General features: G+C 46.0%; 1 protein-coding gene across 6 annotated transcripts in view; it reads right to left on the bottom strand.

The window, feature by feature from the left end:
• The window catches only part of CRACR2A (calcium release activated channel regulator 2A), a 160,082-nt gene that overhangs the window by 76,154 nt on the left and 58,563 nt on the right, over window positions 1-25,365 (bottom strand). For all 6 annotated transcript variants that reach the window (XM_005207223.5, XM_010805625.4, XM_002687891.7 and 3 more), the window contains one exon: window positions 2,680-2,930. In XM_005207223.5, the coding sequence (XP_005207280.1) occupies window positions 2,680-2,895 (216 nt within the window). In that variant the 5' untranslated portion in view covers window positions 2,896-2,930. The remainder of the gene's footprint in view (window positions 1-2,679; window positions 2,931-25,365) is intronic.

Here is a 25,365-nt window from a genome sequence, read left to right as displayed (position 1 = left end):
TAGCGGCAGGAAGGTACCAGACCAGGGGTGGGCAAGCCACGCCCCCGTCCTGTAAGTGGGACCCAGAGCCTGTTTTCCTATGCCCAGTGAGCTAAGAATGACTTTTACATTTTTTAACGGTTGAAAACAACATCAAAAGGATAATATTTAGTGACATATGAAAATGACATACAATGTTCATTTCAGTATTGGTAAGTAGAGTTGTTTGGGGGCGGGCCACACTGTCTGTGGCTGCTGGTGCTGATGTAAGCAAGCAGGACCCTCTGGGGCCTTCCCAGGACAGACCCCTTCCCAGCATCCTCTGCTTTAGATCCTCTCTGAAGGCTGCCCACTCCAGTATTCTTGCCTGGAAAATCCTGCAGACAAGGAGCCTGGCGGGTTACAGACCATGGTGTCGCAGAGTCAGACATGACTGAAGTGACTTAGCACGAAAGACCTAGATAATAGTATCCGAAGCACACTGCCTGAGTTGTTCTACAGATGATAAAAGCCACCACCAAATGGAAAACGTCATATACCTGATGATCATGAGTACGTAGTCCCCGGGCCTCCTGGAGCCCGAGGATTGATCACCTGAATCCCTGTGACAGCGCTCTGATCTCTCACCATCAGCCAATCAAGAATTGTGCATGAACTGATCACAGACCCTGGAACTCTCCCTTCCAAACCTGGCCTTTAAAGATGCTTTGCTGAAACCCCTCAGGGAGCTTGAAGGTCCTGGGCTCCTTGCCTGACCTGGTAATAAATGCTACATTTCCTTCCCCACAACCCAGCATGGATAGATAGCTTTATGGCGCATGGGACAGTGGATCCGAGTTTGGTTTAGTAACCCGGCCACAGAGCGGAGAGTCACAGTACCTCGTGGGAGTGGCTTGAGCACAACTCAGAGCTGTGCTGCAAGGCAACAAGTCAATGCCTTTCCACCTGTGTTCCAGAAGGTTCTTCTCCATGTCTTCAAGAAACTTATATTGCAATCACTATTTTCCACAATCCTAGGGCTTCAGCAATATGTGAACCGTGAACTTCCTGATGGTCAAGCTGGTTTTAGAAAAGGCAGAGGAACTAGAGATCAAATTGCCAACATCCAATGGATCATGGAAAAAGCAAGAGAGTTCCAGAAAAACATGTATTTCTGCTTTATTGACTATGCCAAAGCCTTTGACTGTGTGGATCACAATAAACTGTGGAAAATTCTTAAAGAGATGGGAATACCAGACCACCTGATCTGCCTCTTGAGAAATTTGTATGCAGGTCAGGAAGCAACAGTTAGAACTGGACATGGAACAACAGACTGGTTCCAAATAGGAAAAGGAGTTCATCAAGGCTGTATATTGTCACCCTGCTTATTTAACTTATATGCAGAGTACATCATGAGAAACGCTGGACTGGAAGAAACACAAGCTGGAATCAAGATTGCCGGGAGAAATATCAATAACCTCAGATATGCAGATGACACCACCCTTATGGCAGAAAATGAAGAGGAACCAAAAAGCCTCTTGATGAAAGTGAAAGAGGAGAATGAAAAAGTTGGCTTAAAGCTCAACAATCAGAAAACGAAGATCATGGCATCCAGTCCCATCACTTCATGGGAAATAGATGGGGAAACAGTGTCAGAGTTTATTTTTTGGGGCTCCAAAATCACTGCAGATGGTGATTGCAGCCATGAAATTAAAAGACGCTTACTCCTTGGAAGGAAAGTTATGACCAACCTAGACAGCATATTCAAAAGCAGAGACATTACTTTACCAACAAAGGTCCGTCTAGTCAAGGCTATGGTTTTTCCTGTGGTCATGTATGGATGTGAGAGTTGGACTGTGAAGAAGGCTGAGCGCTGAAGAATTGATGCTTTTGAACTGTGGTGTTGGAGAAGACTCTTGAGAGTCCCTTGGACTGCATGGAGATCCAACCAGTCCATTCTGAAGGAGATCAGCCCTGGGATTTCTTTGGAAGGAATGAGGGTAAAGCTGAAACTCCAGTACTTTGGCCACCTCATGCGAAGAGTTGACTCATTGGAAAAGACTCTGATGCTGGGAGGGATTGGGGGCAGGAGGAGAAGGGGACGACAGAGGATGAGATGGCTGGATGGCATCACTGACTCGACGGACGTGAGTCTGAGTGAACTCCGGGAGTTGGTGACGGACAGGGAGGCCTGGCGTGCTGCGATTCATGGGGTCGCAAAGAGTCGGACACGACTGAGCGACTGAACTGAACTGAACTGAGGGAGTTACTGAGTCAGAGAAAACAGCTCCCACGTCAGACAGCAAGTATAGACCAGAAAAAGAGCACCAGGAGATCTGGCTCCCAGAAGAGTCTGGGTCGATGTCTCCTTCCAGGACAGAGTTAATGGCATCTTTTCTGTTAAAGGGCTTCCTTGGTGGCTCAGACAGTAAAGAATCTGCCTGCAATTCAGGAGACCTGGGATTGATCCTTGGGTTGGGACGATTCCCTGGAGAAGGAAATGGCAACCCACTCCAGTATTTTTGCCTGGGAAATTCCATGGACAGAGGAGCCTGGCGGGCTACAGTCCAAGGGGTTGCAAAGAGTCAGAACGACTGAGCGACTAACACTTTCACTTTCTGTTAAAGACGTCACATCCCAAGAGACAGGTCCCAACCCAAGAGAGGGAGACCCAGGCCTTTGGCATTCCAGGTGGGCAGGCCCAGCCCAGGGACCCCTTACCTGCATATCTGCCCTGGCGATGAAGCCCTTGCCCTCCTTGTCACAGGTCTGAAAGAATTCCTGTGCCCTCCTCAGCATGGCCAGCTGAGTCGCTGCCAGCTCCTGAGTCCCCTCGCATGGCAGGTCGTCCAGGGAGCCCAAGCAGGCCCCGCTCCCCTGGCGCCCCCGGCCAGATCCCCGGGGTCTGGAGACCATTCTCCCATCAATGGTGGCCATCCGGATCTGTCAATTTCTTCGAGTCTCTTCAGAACCTGAAGATGGAAGATGAGAGAGAGGCATGGTGAGGATGCAAGGAGGCTGGAGAAGGACGTGGGGTTGGTGAGAGGGAAGCAGAGAACCACCTACCAGGGTGCCTGTCTCTCTCTTAATTAGCATGAGCTCAGAACAGGGGAAATGCACCATGATCACTAACAGATCAGCCAGCCCATCAAAGTAAGCAGAAAAGATTGGCCGGGGGGTGGGGTGGCGGCGGGGGATAGACGTTTCCAGATTGAAAGGAGGCGGCCAGAGAACTGAATCAACAAATAGATGTAAATCAACATCAAAAGTACAGATCCTGATAGATCAGTTATCATTTCTGGAGTGTTCCTCTGGAGGCAGGTACTGCACCAAGATCCCTCTACACATTTCCCCACCCTCGAATGGAGGGATTGCAGTCATGGTGACTAGCAGTAGAGGAAGATATTTGGGGTTGGGTCTTCCTGGTAGCTCAGATGGTAAAGAGTCTGCCTGCAATGTAGGAGACCTGGGTTCAATCCCCGGGCTGGGAAGAGCCCCTAGAGGAGGACGTGACAACCCACTCCAGTATTCTCACCTGGAGAAGCCTATCAGTTCTATCAGTGTTTGTTCTATGCTTTTGGCATCTGTTATTAGGTCCAATTGTGTTTAGATTACTTTATTCTATTGATGAATCTTGCCTGGAGAATCCCACGGACAGAGGAGCCTGGCGGGCTATCATCCATGGGTTGCAGAGTCGGACACGACTGAAGCCATGTAGCATGCACGCATTGCTGAAAGAATTTTCAGTTCATGGCACAGGAGGAAGAAACCTAGGTGGAGCCTGTGTGTTCAGTTGCTCAGTTGTGTCTGACTCTTTGCAACCCCATGGACGATAGCCTGCCAGGCTCCTCTGTCCATTGGATTCTCCAGGCAAGAGTCATCAATAGGATAAAGTAATCTAAACACAAATGTACCTAATAACAGATGCCAAAAGCAAATGCACAGAATAAGAACTGATAGAAATTCAAGGAGAACTAGACAAATCCACAACCACATTTAGATTTCAATATCCCTCTATCAATAATGAATAAAACAAGGAGACAGAAATCAGAAAGGATACAGAAGGCTTGAACCAAACTGTCAACTATTTTGACCTAATTGACATTAATAGAAAAATCTACCCAACAAAATCTGAATACAAATCTTTTAAGTGTAACATGGAACATTTACCAAGACAGTCCATATTACGGTCCACAAAACAAGATTCAACAAATTTAAAAGGATTCAGTCAAACAGAGTATGTACTCTGACCACCCTGGAATTACATTAGAACAACAACAGAAAGACCTCTGGAAAATCGCCAAATATGTGGAAACTACATAATGCTCTTCTGAAACCCATGGCTCAAAGGAGAAATGTAAAGGGAATTTGAGAAGCATTTTTTAACTAAATGAAACTGCTGCTGCTGCTAAGTCACTTCAGTCGTGTCCGACTCTGTGCAACCCCAGGGACGGCAGCCCACCAGGCTCCCCCGTCCCTGGGATTCTCCAGGCAAGAACACTGGAGTGGGTTGCCATTTCCTTCTCCAATGCATAAAAGCTCAACATATCAAATTTTGTAGAATATCGCTAAAGCATTACTCAGGGAAAGATTTACAGCACAAAACACACATAAAAGCAAAGAAAGGTCTTGGTCAAGCAGCCTCATCTTCTACCACTAGAAACTAGAAAAAGAGGAGCAAATTAAACCCCAAGTAAGGAGAAGAAATAACAATCAGAGCAGAAATCAATGAAATAAAAAAACCTGGAGAAAAATCAATGAAACTAAAAGCTAGTACTTTAAGAAGATCAATAAAGACAGAAGACACTATATCACAGTATCAGGAATTTGAGATGACAGCATTACACATTCTACAGACATTAAAAGCATAATAAGGGAAAATTATGAGCAAGTTTATGCCAGTAAGTTTATCAATTTAGATGAGATGGAGAAATTCCTTGAAATATCACACTAAATATCAAAGCTCACTCAAGGAAAAATAGGTAACACGAATAATACTTTATTTTAAAAATTGAACTGACAGTTTAAAATCTTCCTATAGGAAAACTCTAGGCCCAGGTGGCTACGCTGATGAAGTCTACCAAATACTAAAAGAAAAATTAATAGCAATTCTATTCAAACTCTTCTGGAAGATTGAAGGATAGGAAATACTTTCTAACATATTGTATGAGGCCAGGATTACCCTGACACTCAAACTAGACAAAAACATTAAAAGAAAAGAAAAACAGACCAAAAACCTTCATGAACATAGATGCAAGAATTCTTTAGGAAATTATAGCAGATTGAACCCAACACTGTATAAAAAGAATGATACATCCTGATTAAGTGGGGTTTTATCCCAGGAGTACAAGAATGGCTTAATATTTGAAAATTAACACCATAATTCACCACATTAACAAATTTAAAAGACAAACGGTATGATCATCTGAATAGATGCAGAACAAGCATTTGACAAAATCTAACACCAACTTCTGGCAAAAACTCTCAGCAAACTAGAAATAGGAAGGAGTTTTCCCAATCTAAAAATGGGTATCTACCCAAAAAAAGTGACAGTTAAAATTATACTTGGTGTAAAACCAAATGTTTTTGCCCTATGATCAAGAAAAAGACAAGAATGTTGTCTCACCACTTGTATCCAACATTGTTGTTAGCATCTCGCCAGTTTGATGAGACAAGAAAAGAAATAAAAAGCACCCAGATTGGAAAGCAGGAAGTAAAATTATCTTTATTCCCAGACAACTTGAGTGTCTAGTAGGAAATCTGATGAAATTCACAAAAAGCTGCTAGAACTAACATGTGACTTTGACAAGTTTAAAAGATACACACTCTCTATACGAAAATCAATTGTGCTTCTGGATGTCGGCAACAAAAAGCTGAGATTGAAATAAAAATATCATTTACAGTAGCATCAAAAATATGAAATGCTTATGGATATATCTGAGAAAAAATATGTAGTACTCATCCATGGAAAGATACAAAATATTGGTGAGAGAATTTAAAGAAGACCACAATCAGTGGAAAGAGTTGAATGTTCATGAACTGAAAGACTCAATCCTGTTAAGATGCTATTTCTCCCTAAATTCATCCATAGATTCATCTCAATCCCAATCAAAATCCCAGCGGGTTTTGTAGAAACTGACAACCTGATCCAAAATTCATGTGAAAATGCAAAGGACCTAGAAGAGCCAAAACAACTTCAAAAAAAGAAAACAAAGTTGCAAGAACACTACTGGATTCCCAGACATTCTGAGTCTGCAGTCATGAAGGCAGTGTAATATTGGTATAAAGACAGAAAAGTAAATAGATAAATGAAACAGAACAGAAGATCCAGAAATAGACCTGTATATAGAACTAATTTTTTTGCAAAGGCAGTTCAGCAGAGGGAGTGTAATCCTTTTAGCAAATGGTACTGGAATAATCGGATATCCATTTGCAAAAATGAATTTCAGTTCATACCTTATCCCATATACTAAGATTTACTCAAAACGGATCATAGAACTAAATGGAAAATCTAAAAATATTAAACTTCAAGAAGAAAACATCTTTGTGACCTTGGCTTAAAGTCAAATATTTCTTAGGTACAGTAGCAATAGCATAATCCATTTAAAGGAAACCCTGATAAATTGGACTTTATAAAAATTTCAACTTTCTGCTCTTTGAAAGATACCATTTAAGCTCCACAGAGAAAAATATTTGCAAATCATGTATCTGATAGAGAATTTTGATCCAGAATATATAAAGAGCCCTCAGAACTTATTTGGAGAAGGCAATGGCACCCCACTCCAGTACTCTTGCCTGGAAAATCCCATGGACGGAGGAGCCTGGTAGGCTGCAGTCCATGGGGTCGCTAAGAGTCGGACACGACTGAGCGACTTCACTTTCACTTTTCACTTTCATGCATTGGAGAAGGAAATGGCAACCCACTCCAGTGTTCTTGCCTGGAGAATCCCAGGGACGCAGGAGCCTGGTGGGCTGTCATCTCTGGGGTCACACATAGTCGGACATTACTGAAGCGACTTAGCAGCAGCAGAACTTATTAATCAGAAAATAAACAACTCAATTTTTTAATGGACAAACATTTGAACAGGCACTTCACCAAATAAGATATATTGATATCAAATAATTGCATAAAAATGTTCAACATTATTAGTCATAAGGGAAATGCAATTTAACACCACAATGAAAGGCTACTATACACTTACTAGAATGTCTGAAACGAAAAAGATTGACCAAGTCTTGGCACAGATATGGGGTGATCGGATGGAATACTCAAATGCTGCTGGTGAGAATGTACACAAATGTACAACCCTTTGGAAAACATTCTGTGGTTTCCTTAAAAAGTCAAACAAACTCCTACCATCCTAAATATTTACTAACAGAATAAAAGCATATATCTGTACAAAGACTTGTCCATGAAGGTTCATAGAAGCTTTATTCGTAGCAGCCAAAAACAGTCAAAAAGCTCATCGGCATGTGAGTGGGTAAAACTGTAATGTAAACCCACAATGGGATACTACTTGGCTTTGAAAGGAGAGGACTGTTGTTCCAAGGAACAAACTGCATTGAATTTCAATCACATGAGTGAAAGAAGTTGGACAAAAATAGTGCACCCTATTTGATTCCATTTATATAAAATTATGAAAAAGGATGACTACCTAAGTGATAGGAAAGAGATAAGGGAGGGTGGGAGAAGGTGAAAAGCAGGAATGGCAAATGGGCAAGAGGAACCTTTTGGCGGTGTAGACGTGTTCCAAATCTTACTTGCTGTGGTGGTTTCATGGAGATATACATATACATACAGACACTCGTACACATGTATACATATATGTATATACGAACATGGGCTTCCCTGGAGCTCAGTGGTAAAGAACCTGCCTGCAATGCAGGAGAAACGCGTTCAGTTCCTAGGTCTGGAAGATCCCCTGGAAGAGGAAATGGCAAGCCACTCTAGTATTCTTGCCTGGAGATATCCCATGGACAGAGGAGCTTGGTGGGCTACGGTCCATGGGGTCCCCAAAATTCAGACATGACTGAGCGACAGAACAACAATTGTATGTCAATAGTTCAACAGATCTATTTAAAATATATATATAGGCCAGCCAGCCCCTTCTCATGCTTCCCAGAACTTGCAAATCTTGCACCACCTGCTGTGTTTATTCCCAGGATCCTGACTCCTCCTTTGACCTTCAACTCTGGCAAGCCGGAAATGCCTGAAAATTCAGCAGTTTCCCTGTGAAAACCCTCAGTCACATAGTGTCGGAGCTAAATGAACATGGAAAGGAGGGGAGCAAGGCAGAGTTCCCTCTGCAGACTCTTGCCCCAGTCGGATGCATGAGCTCACCTCCTTTCTCCTCTGACTAGGCCAGAAATCTTCCCATAGTATCTGTGGGGTTCCCAAGGGGAAGAGAAGACAAAGCCACAGAAGTGCTTCTGCTTTCATTTCCAAATAGAATGGAAGCCCTGCGCTGGGCTGGGCCGTCTCACATTTGGAGGAAGCCTGGTGATGCTCTGGCCCGGGACTGAACACAGCTTTCTGCCTCCAGGATGCTTCAGGCCACCAGACAGTAACTCCGTAAGAGGGAAGAGGTTGTGTGTGTTAGTTGCTCAGTCCTGTCCAACTCTATGTGACCCCATGGACCATAGCCCTCTGGGCCCTTCTGTCCCTGGGGTTTTCTAGGCAGGAATATTGGAGTAGGTTGCATTCCCTTCTCCAGAAGATTTTCCTGACCCAGGGATCAAACCTGGGTCTTCCCCACTACAGGCAGAGTCTTAACTGTCTGAGACACCAGAGAAGCCTCCATAAGAGGGCAAGTGGTGGGATATGGCCCAAAGACAGTGGACAAAGTCTGTCACCATCACAAAGGGAAAGAGAGCCCGCTCTTATCTGCCTGTCTCCATCAGAGCTGGCAGACGGCCGTTCTTCCTCCAGAATGGCTCCAGAAAAGCCTTCATACACGGATGGAAATTATCCAGCCCTCTTATATTTCCAGAAGCATCTCCAGACCTCCAAAGTGATTCACAGCTCAGTAATGGCTATAATCAGAACATTCACAGACAAAGCCTAAATCCTCTCTGAAGGCTCTGAGCCCCTTCCCTGTTACTCTGGGCTCCTCAGAAATGGAGCAGGCTGGTACCCCCTCTCTACCATGCCAGAGGCAGACTTCAGAGTCACCCTGACCTTTCTTGAAGCTCTCCTGACGCAGGTAGGACTAAGAGTCCCACAGCATTTTCAGTATCTGATCAGATCCTATTAATTACCCAGGCTCCAGTGGAGGAATATTCTATATGCAGCAGTGATCCAGTACTCTTGCCTGGAGAATCGCATGGACAGTGGAGCCTGGCTGGCTACAGTCCATGGGATCGCAGGGGTCAGACACGAAGTAGCGACTAAACCTCCACCACCACCGCCCACTTGTCAGTGACTAACTTCATGTTGCCAGCATCACAGGGAGGCAGATGGGCCAGTCGTGTCAAGCTGTGGGGGTGCCGGAGGGCTGCTGAGCAAAAGGCAGCTGCAGCCAGAGAGGGTGTGAAAAGCTTGGGGGGCCTGGTTCTTACCCGCCCCTGGGAGGGAGCAAGTGAAGGAATAATTGAGGAGGCATCAGACGGGAGGTGTGTCAGTTTCCTAGGGCCATTTTGCAATAGAGGACCAAAAACTGAGTGGCTTAAACAACAGGAACATATTCTCTCATATTCTGAGGGCCAATCCTGAGGCTAGAAGCCCAAATCCCGTGTGTCTCAGAGTGGGCTGTGCTTCCTTTTGATAGAGACAAAGCTGGTGATGAAACAATTAATCTCACTAGGGGATTGTAAGTAGAAAAAAATATGAGAAAGCCCTGTAAGTTAATGATCTCTCAAGAAAGCAGGTTTGCTTAACCACAAAACCAAGCTGGCTTGCTTAGCAACCATGCGACAGAAGACATGCCTCCAAACAATGAAACAATGGCGGCATGAGCCCCACACCCTGCCCAGTGAGCTTAGTGAGTTAATAACCCCTAGGACATGCTCTCTGCACACATTTGGTGGAAAGTCACTCATTGTACAGAGACCTGAAATAATATTTTTCAAGTCCTGGCTTGACCACGTCGAGACAAGAAAACTCCCCTTCCCAACCTAGAGGAGGAGTTGATGGAAGTGTGATGGCTACTCAAGGATGAGGAAGAAAGTGGCCTTTTTCCCCTCCCTATTTTTCCTTTGATTATAAAACTATAGCCCACTAAGTTCTTGGGTGCGGTACTCTCCCACCCATCCACTTGTAAGCCGCACAAGTGTCCTGTTCTAATAACTCCCTTCTCATCTATCAATTTACTTCTTGCCGAATTCTTTTCACATAGAGACATGTACAGCTGTGAGAGCTGGACCATAAAGAAGCTGGGGTGCTGAAGAACTGATTCTTTCAAACTGTGATGCTAGTGAAGGCTCTTGAGAGTCCCTTGGACAGCAAGGAGATCAAACCAGTCAATGCTAAAGGAAATCAACCCTGAATATTCATTGGAAGGACTGATGCTGGAGCTGAAGCTCCAATACTTTGACCACCAGATACAAAGAGCTGACTCATTGGAAAAGGCCCTGATGCTGGGAAAGATTGAGGGCAGGAGGAGAAGGGGGCAGCAGCAGATGAGATGGTTGGATGGCATCACCGAGTCAATGGACATGAGTCTGATTAAACTCCAGGAAATGGTGAAGGACAGGGAAGCCTGGTGTGCTGCAGTCCATGGGGTCCCAAAGAGTCAGACATGACTTATCAACTGAACAAGAGACATAAAGGACCAGAGCTCTTCCGAGCACCCCGAAATACCACCTAGCGGTTTCACTCTGAGACTCTTTCCAGGCAAGACTTCTCCTGCCTCTTCCCAGCTGGCGGCCAGCCTGGAGTCCTTGGCTCTTAGCTGCATCTCTCCTCTGATCTCTGCCCCCATCGCCACAAGGCCTCTCCCTTCCACATCTGCTCCTATCATCTTTCTATCTTACATAACCAGTCATGTTGATTAAGGGCCCACCCTAATGACTTCATTTCAACTTCTCTAACTGCCCTTACAATCACCCTACTTCCAAATGGCTCAGCAGTTAAAAAAAAAAAAATGCCTGCAATGAAGGAGATACAGCTTCAATCCCTGGGTTGGAAAGATCCCCTGGAGGAAGATACAGCAACCCACTCCAGTGTTCTTGACTGGGAAACCCCATGGACAGAGGAGACTGGTGGCTACAGTCCATGGGGTCACAAAAAGAGTCGGACATGACTGAGCGATTTAACATGCACACAGGCTACTTTGAAATCAGGTCACAATCCAGGGTCCTGGGGGTTAAGACTTCAATGTGTCTTTTGGGGATACAACTCAAGTCCTAAGAGGTGGTGTCTTAGAAGACCCTGAGACAGGGATGTGGGTGAAAGGGGCTAGTTTGTGAGGGATGGAAACATTGTCCAGGGAGTAGAAAGGGAGTGCAGCCTGTGAGAGGTGCCTTCTCCAGCCAATTATGGGGTGGGGGGGATGCCAAGGGCTACTGGAGCCTCCCAGGAACTTGGGGATAGACCACAGGTCTTAGTGGTCCAACCCCAGGCCAAGGAAATGGATTCCTTGTATGTCAATCCCTCTCAATCATGGAGAGCTGCCCCTGAGGATGTCAGGCCCCAGCACTCCAGGGGCCATGTGTGGCGGCTCTAGAGAAAACCCCCCAGACAAAGGGGCAGCTAGAAGTGGCCAGAGGACTTGGAAATGGTCAGCACTACCCCTTCCATGAAGTGGGCAGGGCACCAACAGCATCTGGAACTAGAACATGGGGGAAGGGGAGTCTCCAGGCCACCCACCTGCAATTCAGATGTGTCCAACCTCAGTTCCCCTATCTGTAAGATGCAGATGACAGTACTTACTTCCCGTGAGGACCAGGCAACGTAAAAACATGCAAAACACTTGGAAATGATGACGGGCACACAGTAAGTGGTTGGTAAGTGTGAGTGAACTCTTACGATCATTTCTAGAGCATTTTCAGTATTATTCTTTCTAGTTCAAAAATCTGAGAGTGAGATGACTCCTTGGAAGGTGATTCGATAATCCAAGATGTATAAACTCCTAATGATGCTAATTATCCTTTTCAGTTGCAAAAGGACTTTCCCTTCCATCCTCCCATCTCCATCATGTGAAGCTGTCAGAACTGGCTGTCCTTTCCCCTTTTCATTAATGAGCATCTCAGTCTCTGAGAGATGACCTGCATGACCTGTCTGGGGTCATCAAGCCAAGCTGAAACTCAAACTTACCACTGCTGAGAGTAAGAGAGGACCACACCAGCAACCTGGGGGCTCTGTTTGTTTTCTAGGACTCAGCAAAGGGCAGTTTTCAGTTCTTTCTCCCTCCTGTGAGAATCCTTCACAGTCTGCTCCAGCCCTCAGCATTGTACATGCCTTCAGGGCCCAACTGTAATTCCTCCTCCTCCGAGGAGTCTTCCCTGACCACCTGGTCTGGATTGCCTTGGCCTCTGAGTACTTACTCTTTCTTACTCTTTTTTAGAACACACTGCTTGGTCCAATTGGCTAGATTTTCAAGTGCACGTAATATGTCTAATTTCTTCCACAAAGACAAATGCCCTATTAATAGATCCTAGTAGGTATGGAATTGACATATGATGATTTAAATGAACAAATTCCCAGCCTGGTACTTTGCATATGACAGGTGTTCAATAAGTGTGTGTTGGCTTCCTAACTGGCCCTGGAGAGTGAGGGCTGAGAAGGATAAGTATTGGTTGTGTGTGTGTGTGTGTGTGTGTGTGTGTGTGTGTGTGTGTGTGTATTCAGTTGCTAAGTCGTGTCTGACTCTTTGCGAGCCCATGGATTGTAGCCCACCAGGCTACAGTATTCTTGCCTGGGAAATCCACCATGGAATTTCCCAGGCAAGAATACTGGAGTGGGTTGCCATTTCCTTCTCCAGGGGATCTTCCCAACGCGGGGATCAAACCCTCATCTCTCGCATTGGCAGGCAGGTTCTTCACCACTGAGCCACCAGGGAAGCCCAAGTATACAAGGAGAAATATCTACCTGGTCTTTGTGCCTGGTTTCTGGTGCAGAGCTCCTAAAACCCTTAGAATTTCCTGCGTGAAAGAAGAGTCTTTTGTTATTTATAATGAGCCCCTTTCAACCACACCTTAGTTCAAGCTAAGGAGTGACTTTGGGTAGGTGGCTTTGGGTGGGTTTCAGGATGGGGACTGGTGGCCAGATGAACCAACCGTGTGATTAGAAGTGTCGACTAAGAGAAAAAAAAAAAGCATGGCCTAAAAGTTGAGAACTATATTTTATACAAGGAGACTGCTAAAGAATCCAGCCCTGGAAAACAGCCTCTCAGATCACTCTGTCTCAAAGAGGCAAGGGAGGCACCAGGGTACATAGGAGTTCTTGCTAGAAAAATAAAACTTACAGTCAAAGATTAAAAGATTACTGCTAATCACACATACACACAAAACCCCCAGACATTTCAAGTTAATGAATTTAGCCCTTTTCTGCTGTCTGCGAAGATGCAAGAGATGGGCTCATTGAAATTATCCCTGTGATATGCCTCTTAACTATCTAGGGCCAGTATCCTGGTTTTTCTCCACCCTGAACCCCCTCAGGTGCACCACCGGGAGCAGCTGCTGTGGCTGATGACTTGACGGTTGCAGTGTGGTTGTGAACTGAAATGGCAGGTGACATTTTTTGTTCACAGTGGGTTGGCATCTCAACCCCACCCCACACCTCCAGGAAGGAGAGAGAGGCTGGAGCTTGACTTAGTCACTCGTGGCTAATGATTTAATCAATTCTGCCAACATAAAGAAGCCCCAACAGATGGGGTTCGGGGGGACCTGGAGGATCCTAGGATCTTTCTCTTACCCTGGGCATCTCTTCCATCTGACTGCTCCCCAGTTGTATCCTTTGTAACAAAGGGTGATAAGTAAGGCACTTTTCTGAAGTCTGTGCGCCCTTCTAGAGAGTTAATGAACTTGAGGAGGGGGTTGTGGAAAATTTGTGGTGGGTCAGACATATGGGGGTGTATGGTTCAGGGCCCCCACAGTGGCTACTCTCTTGCTTTCTGTACAACCCCTTCTCAGCCTGTCCCTGGTTGAGACTGAATTCTCACTGTAACCGAGACTGGTTACACCCACACCAACTCACAGGACTGACCTTCCCTCTTACTGTTGCTGTCGTTCAGTCGCTAATTCATGTCTGATTCTTGTGACCCTAGGGACTGCAGCACGCCAGCCTCCCCTATCCTTCACTATCCCCAGACTCTGCTCAAACTCATGTCCATTGAGTCGGTGATGCTACCTAACCATCTCATCTGCTGCCCCTTCTCCTTTGCCTTCAATCTTTCCTGGATACAGGGTCTTTCCCATTACTAATTGCCCCCTGCACTTCTCCAGTAGCATACTGGACACCTTTCAACTCAGGTGGCTCATCTTCTAGTGTCATATATTTTTGCCTTTTCATACTGTTCATGGGGTTCTCGTGGCAAGAATACTGGACTGGTTTGCCATTCCCTCCTCTCGTGGACCATGTTTCATCAGAACTCTCCACTATGACTCATCTGTCTTGAGTGGGGCTTCTTTGTCAATTCAATTCTGAGACTAACTCAGACCCCACAGGGTAAGGGCTCACAAGCCCTCAGAATTGAATTAACAATCCAAGGACACACATTTGGTGTTGGAAATAAGTGTTAGAAAAAAAGATACCACAATATTTCACAGCTGGTTCTCTGGGGAGAGTGGGGGACAGACTCGATTTGCAGCTTCTGCCTGTTGCTATGGTGTCAATCTTCCCACCACGGATGATGTCAACCCACCAACCATCAGCTCTCACAAAGAAAGGAAAATGGTGAGGCTACTGTTTCTGCCCAGGGTCTCCTGAGAGGGTGACCTGTGAATCCCCACTGTCTACACAGATGACAATGGCTGATGACTATTCAGACTGTACTCCCCACCTGAGACTTAGAGGTCAGGGTATGTTTAAGATCCCCCTTCAGTTCAACCCCTCAGTCATCTCTGACTCTTTGCAACCCCATGGACTGCAGCACGCCAGGCTTCCCTGTCCACCACCAACTCCTAGAGCTTACTCAAACTCATGTCCATCGAGTTGGTGATGCCATCCAACCATCTCATCCTCTGTCGTCCCCTTCTCCTCCTGCCTTCAATCTTTCCCAGCATCAGGGTCTTTTAAAATGAGTCAGCTCTTTGCATCAAGTAGCCAAAGTATTGGAGTTTCAGCTTCAGCATCAGTCCTTCCAAAGAATATTCAGGACTGATCTCCTTTAGGATGGACTCTCAAGAGTCTTCTCCAATACCACAGTTCAAAAGCATCAATTCTTCGGCGTTCAGCTTTCTTTATAGTCCAACTCTCACATCCGTACATAATACTGGAAAAACCATAGCTTTGACTAGATGGACCATTGTTGGCAAAGTAATGTCTCTGCATCTTAATATGCTGTCTAGGTTGGTCCTAACTTTTCTTCCAAGGAGCAAGCGTCTTTTAATTTCATGGCTGCAGTCACCATCTGCAGTGATTTTGGAGCCCCCAAAATAAAGTCTGTTACTGTTTCCATTGTTTCCCCGTCTATTTGCCATGAAGTAATGGGACCAGATGCCAGGTCCCATTAGTTTTCTGAATGTTGAGTTTTAAGCCAACTTTTTCACTCTCTTCTTTCACCTTCATCAAGAGGCTGTTTAGGTCTTCTTCACTTTCTGCCATAAGGATGGGGTCATCTGCATATCTGAGGTTATTGATATTTCTCCCGGCAATCTTGATTCCAGCCTGGGCTTCACCCAGTCCAGCATTTCTCATGATGTACTCTGCATATAAGTTAAATCCACCTTAGCACCTGGGAAAATGTGTTTTTCCAAAGCTTCAGAGTCTCACAGGTGTCCTGCCCATCATTTATGCCTGTGCCCCCTCCTTGCCCCACAGTCCTGGGCAGACCCTCTGGCAGGACCAGAACATAGATGAACAAAGATGATGCTTCCTCACCACCCACTGCTCAAGATTAAAATATTTAGTTCAGGAGACAGGCCAGTCTGGAAAGGAGAGTTTCCCTGTTGCATATCAGATTACTCTTTACTTCTTCAACACACGGTGTTAGGGGGCTTCAGACAGTCACCCCACCTTCTACAGTAGGCTCTTACTGCAGTGGGTAAGAATACCAGGCCCACGGCCACAAACAGGTTACTCAGCCTCTCTGAGTCCCTCTATCCTCACCTGTACAATGAAGGCACGAGTAGAACCTTATGGGTGTCAGCTCCTGTTATTATTCTTATCATTTTGTTGTTGTTTAGTCGCTCAGTCGTGTCTGACTCTTGAGACCCCATGGACTGTAGCTCACCAGGCTCCTCTGTCCATGGGATTCTCCAGGCAAGAATACTGGAGTGGGTTGCCATTTCCTTCTCCCAGGGATCTTCCCGACCCAGGGATCTTCCCGACCCAGGGATCGAATCCGCGTCTCCTGCATTGGCAGGCTGATTCTTTACCAGTGAGCCACCAGGGAAGCCCGTTCTTATCATGATATCATGATGAAACCCAAACTGGCTTCCTCCACCCCTGATACAATTCTTTTTTTTTTTTGCCTGCCCCGGGGTTTGGCCGAACTCCGGACTGGTAATTGAGGCCGCCATGGCCCGTTGTGCACGTGCGAGTCCTCCCCTGATACAATTCTAACAAATAAACTCATAGACAAAAAGAAACATAACAACAAAACACGCTACAGAAAAGACATAGTCAAGAGGCGCAGAAATCTACCATTGAAGGCCCAGCGGGAGAGGACCTTGTGATGCGATCTCACCCTCCCACTGGGAAGGACACCTGCCCCACCAGCCCATTTATAGGGGCAGGCTCACGGGAACACCTTTGAGAGGGCGACTCACCACTCTGCCTGCTGTGCCTTATGCCACTGCTACACCGCACCTCCTCTTCCCTCGAATTAGGTCCAATTTCCTTTTCCACCTCAAGGGAGACAGGGAACAGCTGTCTCTACCGCTGTAAAACAACTCTCCCAAGTCTGCACAGCTAATGTTCAACAGCCCCGCTCACACTTGTCTTGCTCTATTATAAGATACATTAAAGGCCTTGATAATGGTTTGGGGTCTCCATGAGATGGCTGTTGTTCACCCTCATTCTTCTCATAATTAGTGGTTGTAAACCACTTTGAAGATAAAAGGCGTTTTATAGGAGCTAAGTCCTGTTATGATTAGTCTTCCAATATTTCCTCGCTGATGAGCACATCAAAGCCTACCACGGGCTCAGCGTGAGATCTGGTGGTTAATTAGATGTATTTCAAGGCGGCTGGTATATATTAAAGACTTTGCTGCAAAATGTATCAACATTTAAAAAAAAAAAGTGCTTGCCTTCTTCCCAACAGAACAAGCTCTCTCCAAAGGCTGTCAGTGCTGATGCCGGCCAGACGGGCAAAGACCAGGAGCTAATATATCCTCTGATCCTGAGAGAGAACGACTGGATAACAGCACCTGGCTTTGGGTAATGTCTCTATTGTTGTCAAGAAGGTTCTGGGCCCCCGACTCATTTCACTTTGTTTTCACAATCATCCTGTGATACGGGCAAGTCAACAGGATCCCCATTTGGCCGATGAGGAAGCTTCAAAGTGGTTTTAGAGGCAGAGGCATCAGTGTGGTACAGCTGAACATGGTTATGGATGCAGTTACCCAGGCAACACTACAGATGATCTACCCACATCCCTGCCAACATTTGTGCACTACCCAACCCCCACCACTGCCCCCACCTTTGCCCTAGCTCCTTGCACCTGGGACTCTTAGAAGGCCGACCGCTGGGCTTCTGGAGTTATTTTCTCTTATGGGCAGAGCCAGGAGTGCCTGAAGTTTCCCAGTCACCCCTAAATAGCCCTCGGCTGATGCCTGCCTGGTGTGGAAGTGGGGAAGCCCATTTCCCAGTCTCCAGCCGGCATGATTCTGAGTTGCGTTTACACTTTCATGGAACCAGGCTGAGGCTGGATCTCCGTTCCACATCAAACCCCTGGCTTCCTCCTCTCTCCTGTCCTGTGAATCACACCTTCGCTAGGTTTTCCTGGAGCATTTCCTTAATACATCATTTGCCTGGGCATAAACAAACAAACAAATCACTCTTTTGGGGTCTGCTTCTGGGCAACTCAGCCTAAGACAGCTCTCTCAACTCAGCATGAATGAGAATGTTCTGCATGTTTTTTGTGAAATACATGCTCCCAGATCCCCTGAGTTCCAGTCCTTCCCTGCCAAGTCTCAGAAGCAGGTGGACCATCATGATCAAAGGGAAAATAGGGACTTTGAGAGTAAAGAGCTAAGAGCTTGGAGATCAGGGTGGACACAGGATTGTTTTCCACCTGTCCCATGGAGGAGGGTCAGATGGGACACTGAATATGAAAATGAGCAGTGATGTTGTACACAAAGGTAGACATGCCCTCGTCATTGCTATTGGGGAGGGAGGAGATTAGAGGAAGGAGGATGGAGAGATGGGTCATGCTCCATGGGGAGGTGACTTCTATTAGTAACAAGTGCCTAGGCAGCAGCGCCCCGTGGAGAGGAGCCGGCAAAAGTTCCAGACCCTTCTGCCCACATGTAACTACAAGGCAAGAAGATCTAGGAAAAGTGACAAGCTTTCTCATCCAGAGGCCTCCTTTAGACAAACTGAGGTGATATTTTACTTGTTTCACCAACATCCCCAATGGGCTGGGACAGACCTCTGTCATCTGATGTTTAAGCAACTGTGTTGTCATCATACCCTTGATGAAAATAGACGCAAACGTTCTCAACAGAATACTACCAAACCAAAACCAACAGCAGCACTGAAAACATCACACACCATAATCAAGTGGGGTGCACGCCTGGGTTATAAAGTGAAAAGTGAAGTCGTTCAGTCGTGTCCGACTCTTTGCAACCCCATGGACTATAGCCTACCAGGCTCCTCTGTCCATGGGATTTATAAGGATGGTTCAAATTATACAAATCAATAATGTGATTCACCACATGAATAGAATGAAAGATAGCTCTTATATTATAGGATCATCACAAGAGATGCACAGAAAGTACTGGACAAAATTCAACATCCATTCATGATAAAAAAAAAAAACTCTCAACAAATCAGGCACGGAAGGAACATGCCTCAACATAAGGATTGCCATACAGGACCAGCCCACAGTTAACATTACACTCAATGGTCAAAAGTGGAAAGCCCTTCCTCTAAGATCAGGAACAAGATGTGGGTGTCTACTCTCACCTCTCCTACTCAACATAGCACTAGAAGTCCTAGCTGGAGAAACCAGGCAAGAAGAAGAAATAAAAGGCAGCCAAATCAGAAAGGAAGACGTAACCATGTCTGTGTGTTGATGGTAAAATTTTATGTATAGACAATCTTCTTTAGATTTCACCTAAAACCTGTTGTTGTGTGTTAGTTGCTCAATCATGTCCAACTCTTTGTGACACCATGGACTGTAGCCCGCCAGGCTCCTCTGTCCATGGGATTCTCCAGGCAAGAATACTGGAGTGGGTTGCCATTTCCTTCTCCAGGGGATCTTCCTAACTCAGGGATTGAACCCGGGTCTCCCACATTGCATGCAGATCCTTTACCATCTGAACCACCAGGGAAGCCCTAAAACCTATTAGATCTAACCAATAAATCCAGAAAAGTTGTAGGACTCCAAATCAGCATGCAGAAATCGGTAGCATTTCCATATACTAACTGTGAATTATCTGAAAAAGAAATGAAGTAAACAACCTCAATTATAATAGCATTGAAAAGCAATAAACTACTTAGGAATAAATTCAACCAAGGAGGTGAAACATCTGTGCACTGAAAATTATGACATTAATGAAAAATTATAAGACATTAAGAAGACACACATAAATGGAAAGATAGCTCATGTTCAGGGATCAGAAGAATTAGTATTGTTAAAATGTCCTTACTACCCAAAGCCCACTGTAGAGTTAAGATATTCCCTATCGAGTTTCCAATGTAATTTCTTGCAGAAAAAAAAAAATCCTAAAACTTGTTTGGAACCATAAAGAAGAGGAAACGGCAACCCTCTCCAGTAGTCTTGTCTGGAGAGTCCCATCTGACAGAGGAGCCCGGTGGGCTACAGTCCACAGGGTCGCAAGGAGGGGATAGGACTGAATTGACTTAGCACACACACACGTAACTCTAAGTTTGTTTTCTATACCTATGAGTCACTTTCTATTTTGTAAATAAGTTTGTGTCACATGTTAGATTCCACATATAAGTGATATCACATGGTATTTGCCTTTCTCTGTTTGACTTACTTCACTTGGTACGATAACCTCTAGGTCCGTCCATGTTGCTGCAAATGGAAGTACTTTATTCTTCTTTATGGCTGAGTAATATTTCTATATATATATATACACATATATATACACACACACACACACACACACACACACACACACACTATATCTTCTTTATCAATTCATCTGTCGATGGATATTCAGGTTGCTTCCACGTCCTGACTATTGTAAATATTGCTGCTATGAACATTGGAATGCCTGTGTCTTTTTGAATTATAGTTTTCTCTGGATGTATGCCCAGGAGTGGGATTACTGGATCATATGGTAGCTCTATTTTTATTTTTTTAAGGAAACTCCATCCTGTTCTCCATAGTGACTGCACCAACTTACATTCCCACCAACAGGGTAGGAGGGTTCCCTTTTCTCCACACCTTCTCCAGCATTTGTTATTTGTAGACTTTTTACTGATGGCCATTCTGACCAGTGTGAGGTGGTACCTCACTGAATTTTCTAGTATTTTTGTTACAACAATGTCTTATTTTGCAATAAAGGAAAAAAAACATTTCTTAAAAAGATGAGAGAATTGGCCTAGCTAAATCAAATGAATAAGAAATACATTTGGGCAGGGAGGCATGGATAACATCCTATTGAAGTCCATGGGGTCGCAAAGAGTCGGACATGACTGAGTGACTGAACTGAACTGAAGCCACTTTTTGGTTGATAAAGAAATTTCACAACAAACACCCCCCTTGACCTTCACAAGACTTTCTCAAGGTTACAAAGAAAATAAACTTCAGTACAAGAACGTCTGATGCTCAGGGTCCTGATTGCAAGGCCAATGTGTTTTCTTTATCCTTCCTGCTTTTCCATAGTTAAGCTTGCTTCTCTTTACAGCAGAAGGCCCCCAAAAGCCACTGAACACCCAGCTCCAGCCCCCCTCCCTGCCACCATCTGAGCCTCTCCTGCTGTGCCCAGGCTGGTGAACTCATCAGTGCATTTATTAAACCGTAGTCTTTCCCAATTCTCTTCTGGGTTCTAGGCATCGCATTGAACTGGGTCTTGGGATAGAGTGAGGAGCCAAAAAGGTCTCCCAGTGCAGGAAGGAGTTTTTACCAAATTAGTGAATATATACAAGTCAAGATCATGGCAGTGAAATAAAAGTAAAGGATGTTGTGCAAATGACTGGCACCAGAGGGAGCTATTTGAATCAGGTGATCCTTTCTCCTTACAGAGCAACTGTCACTGAGCCCCAAGGTCAGCCAGGCAGACGTCCTAGCTGGAGGCCAAGATCACAAGACCCCAGTTCTCAAAGGCTATGCCTTCTGGATGGACAGGCAGTGCATGAAGCCAGATGAAAACTTAATGACAGCAGCAGGGCATTCACAGTGATGAAACAGCCCTGGAACCCTCTCTGGGACAAAGCGGAATTCACCAACCAGGTCACCAGGGCTGCCACAAGTCAATCTGTGATTGTCACTGGGAGAAGCCACAGAAAGAAAAGGCACAGCCATATAGAACACGTGTAGTTAACAATGCAAGGTGGGAGCTTTGGTGTCTAAGAGAGGGCAGAGTCCTTCAGCACTGCAGGATGCTAGAGATGGGACAGGTCCAGGCCGTGCTGACACAAAGAAAGGCTTTGGGGAGGAGGTAGCATTTCGAGTGGCCCTCAGAGAGTGAATGGGATCTAGAAGCTCTTCAAGGTGATCCCCTTCGGCAAGACCATAAGGGTGCCTGGAAACCCAGAGCAGTCACTTGGTTGTATAGGACTCTTTGCGACCCTGTAGACTGTAGCCCACCAGGCTCCTCTGTCCATGGGATTCTCCAGGCAAGAACACTTCAGTGGGTAGCCATTCCCTTCTCCAGGGGATCTTCCTGATCCAGCGATCAAATCTGGATCCCCTGTATTGCAGGCACATTCTTTACCGTCTGAGTCACCAGGGAAGCCCAAAGTATGTATAAAAGCTTGCTGCTGTTACTGTGTGGTTAGTATCATTGTCAGGGTTGAGTTGATGGTGTCCTTTCTTCCTTGGACACCAGAGGTTGGCTTCCCGGCCCTCCGTCACGTCTGAGGGCTTCCCAGTGTCCCTGCAGTTCTGCTCTGAATATCCAGGCATGCTGCTGGCCACCCCAAGCTGAATGTAAAGATGATTTCAGCACAGGGTGAGCTGGCAAAGGCTGAGAGCACCTGGCTAATTAGGTCACCTGCCCCGTGGGTTTTATTGTGATAACATCCATGAGAGAAGTGTCAACCTGCCGGGGGCTGGGACCCTCCAGGAGCGGACAACTCAGGTCACACTAGTTACCGTTTGAAACTACCGGCAGCACTGCAGTGACCCGGGCTGCAGTGAGCTCCCCGGCCACACCATCAGCTCAACTCTGACGATGATTCTAACCACACAATAACAACAGCAAGCTCTCATATGGTACTTTGGGCTTCCCTGGTGGCTCAATCGGTAAAGAATCTGCCTTCAATGCAGGTGACTTGGATTTGATCCCTGGGTTGGGACGATCCCCTGGAGAAGGAAATGACAAACCACTCCAGTATTCTTGACTGGAGGATCCCATGGACAGAAGAACCTGGTGGGCTACAGTCCATGGGGTCGCAAAGAGTTGGACACGACTTAGCGACTGAACAACAACAGCAACAGCATGATATTATATCATGCTGAAATGATATCCCTGGGGGAATATTAGGTTAAAGGAAAATGTTAATAAAGTTAATTCTGTCTGCTTCCTTTCCTTCTTCTGTGTTGGCAACCAGAACAATTGGAAAGCTCCGGTGCTCAGATCTTCGTCTGCTACATAGCCCTGATCTAGCACATGAGCCCCATGAAGCCACGGTTTTGTGGCTCTGGTTCCCTGCTGGTGTCCAGGGCCCACCCCCTGGGACAGGCCCTGAACTCATGAGCACAAGGAGGAGGGAGGCCTGGAGGGAGAGCCTGCAGGGTCAGAAGTTATGGAGGTCACACTTGAGGAGGCTGGGTTAGTTTGGGAGTCATGTACTTGCTGGTTAGTCACTCAGTGGTGTCCAGCTCTTTGCGACCCCCACCAGGCTCCTCTGTCCATGAGATTTCCCAGGCACGAATACTGGAGTGGGTAGCCATTCATTCCCTTCTCCAGCGGATCTTCCCGACCCAGGGATCGAACCCATGCCTCCTGCACTGGCAGGCAGTTTCTTTACCACTGAGACTCCAGGGAAGCCTTTGGGATTCCAGGAGCAAACAGTCTGGGGAAAATATTAGAAACTTGCTACCAACAGCAAGAGTCTAACCAACCACATGTTCTTTCTACTAAGTCCCTTTACCTCCCATAGCAACGTGGAGTTGAGAAAGAAAACTAGATTTTGGATTTTCTTAAAACAGACATCTCCCTTACCCCCATCACCACCAACATCCCAGCTTCCAGCCTCCTTGGGCGTCGGGCTCCCAAGCTTCCCCTTGGCACTATGTCAACCACCAAAACCCTTGCATTTCCTGTCTGATCCTGGCGTGCGGAGAGAGGCCAAGCCCTGAATATTTCCACGTTCTCCTCTCCAGGCTTCGGTCCCCAGAGAGCCTCCCCAGCTGAGCTTTCTTCCCAACACCCGCATCAATAATGTGTTAGCTTAAGGTTCCCTTTGATTTCACTTGGTTTTAGATGCTTTTCATCCAAAGCCAAAACTTTGCAGACTTTTCCCTTGATCTTGTCATGAAATTCCCTCGGAGGTATTTAATTCTAGAAATAGCTTCTGCTCTGCCACATATTTTTAAAGAAAAAGGATGCCTAAATAACAAACCTCCTGCCGTAGTCAAGCACACATCTCAGAAGACACATGGGCTTGTCACCCTCTGTCTGCTCTCTTGGTGCGGTTGCCATCTATACAGATGACGTGTCTACATTTCATTCCCCAAAAGGAAGGTACTCGATATGCCGCCAGCCTCCCATGTTCCCCATTTATGCCGTGAAGGGATTCTGATGTTCAGCGAACATTTTCTGCTGCCTTTCTTCCCATGAAACCTTCTCAACTGCTCTGATCTGCTTTCCCCCGCGGTCCCCTCCCTGACTTGTTCCCACCCACCTCTACCAAATACCACGAGTTTTTGGAAGAGAGTCTGTCATTTCCACTTCCAACCTCAGCTCAAGAACCTCTTGAATTTTCATCTAAGCGAGAGTATTTTAGAGCCAAAGCTGATGTCTCAGAGAAGGAAAAAAAAAATCCCCCCCTCTCCGGGTGTAACGCCGACACTATTTTTGATCAGAAAGAAAAAAGAAAGATTGGCCAGAATCAACTGTGTCATTCTAGTCAAGAAAAGGGCTTCTGTGAACTAGCAAGGACCGAGCTGCTTTCGAATCGGCCTGACGTGGGATGTAGAATGCACTGACTCATCCATCCGTGTTCCAGCCGCTGGTGGAATCATTGTGGATTTTGATCCACTTCCCCAGCCACCCAGCAGAGCACCTGATGGGCTAGCAGTGGCTGGTGCTGGAGGGCTGCACGTGAGTTTTAAATCACCAGCAAGTGCCAGGACTGCACGTTCACCTCCTCTAATTCATGATCTGCTGCATCCTGAGGCCAAACCAATTCACCCAGCCGTTCTCCTGGGCTCACACTGACAGAGGCCCAGGTGGATAAAGAATCCACCTGCCAGTGTAGGAGATGCAAGAGATGAGGGTTGGATCCCTGGGTCAGGAATATCCCCTGGAGGAGGGCATGGCAACCCACTCCAGTATTCCTGCCTGGAGAATCCCATGGACAGAGGAGCCTGGCGGGCTACAATCCATGGAGTCACAAAGAGTCGGACACAACTGAAGCGACTTAGCACGCACAGTAACGCAAGATGCTGCGTTAGGGAACAGAGATAAAACATGAGTTAAACATGAGATAAAACATGATGAGCGACACAGCATCAGGGTTCCCAGAGAGCTCAGCACTCAGTGGAGTCAGATGCATGTGAGCAACTAAAATGTAAGGTAGAAAGGGAATAAGCGTGTGTGTGTGTGTGTATGAATGGGTGTGTGCATGTTTGTGAGTGTATGTGTGTGTGACTGTGTACTGAATAAAAAGATGTGAAGGAAATATACCCCGACGTTACCAGCAACTCTCTCCGTTTATTGGGTTTACGAGTGATTTTTTTTTTCTCTCCTTTACCGTTTGCTATGCACTGGTTATAACAAACA

This window comes from Bos taurus, chromosome 5 (genome assembly GCF_002263795.3).
Source record: "Bos taurus isolate L1 Dominette 01449 registration number 42190680 breed Hereford chromosome 5, ARS-UCD2.0, whole genome shotgun sequence".
NCBI lineage: Eukaryota > Metazoa > Chordata > Mammalia > Artiodactyla > Bovidae > Bos > Bos taurus.
Note: the sequence above shows the minus strand (reverse complement) of the source record. Positions and strands in the feature narration are given on the sequence as shown.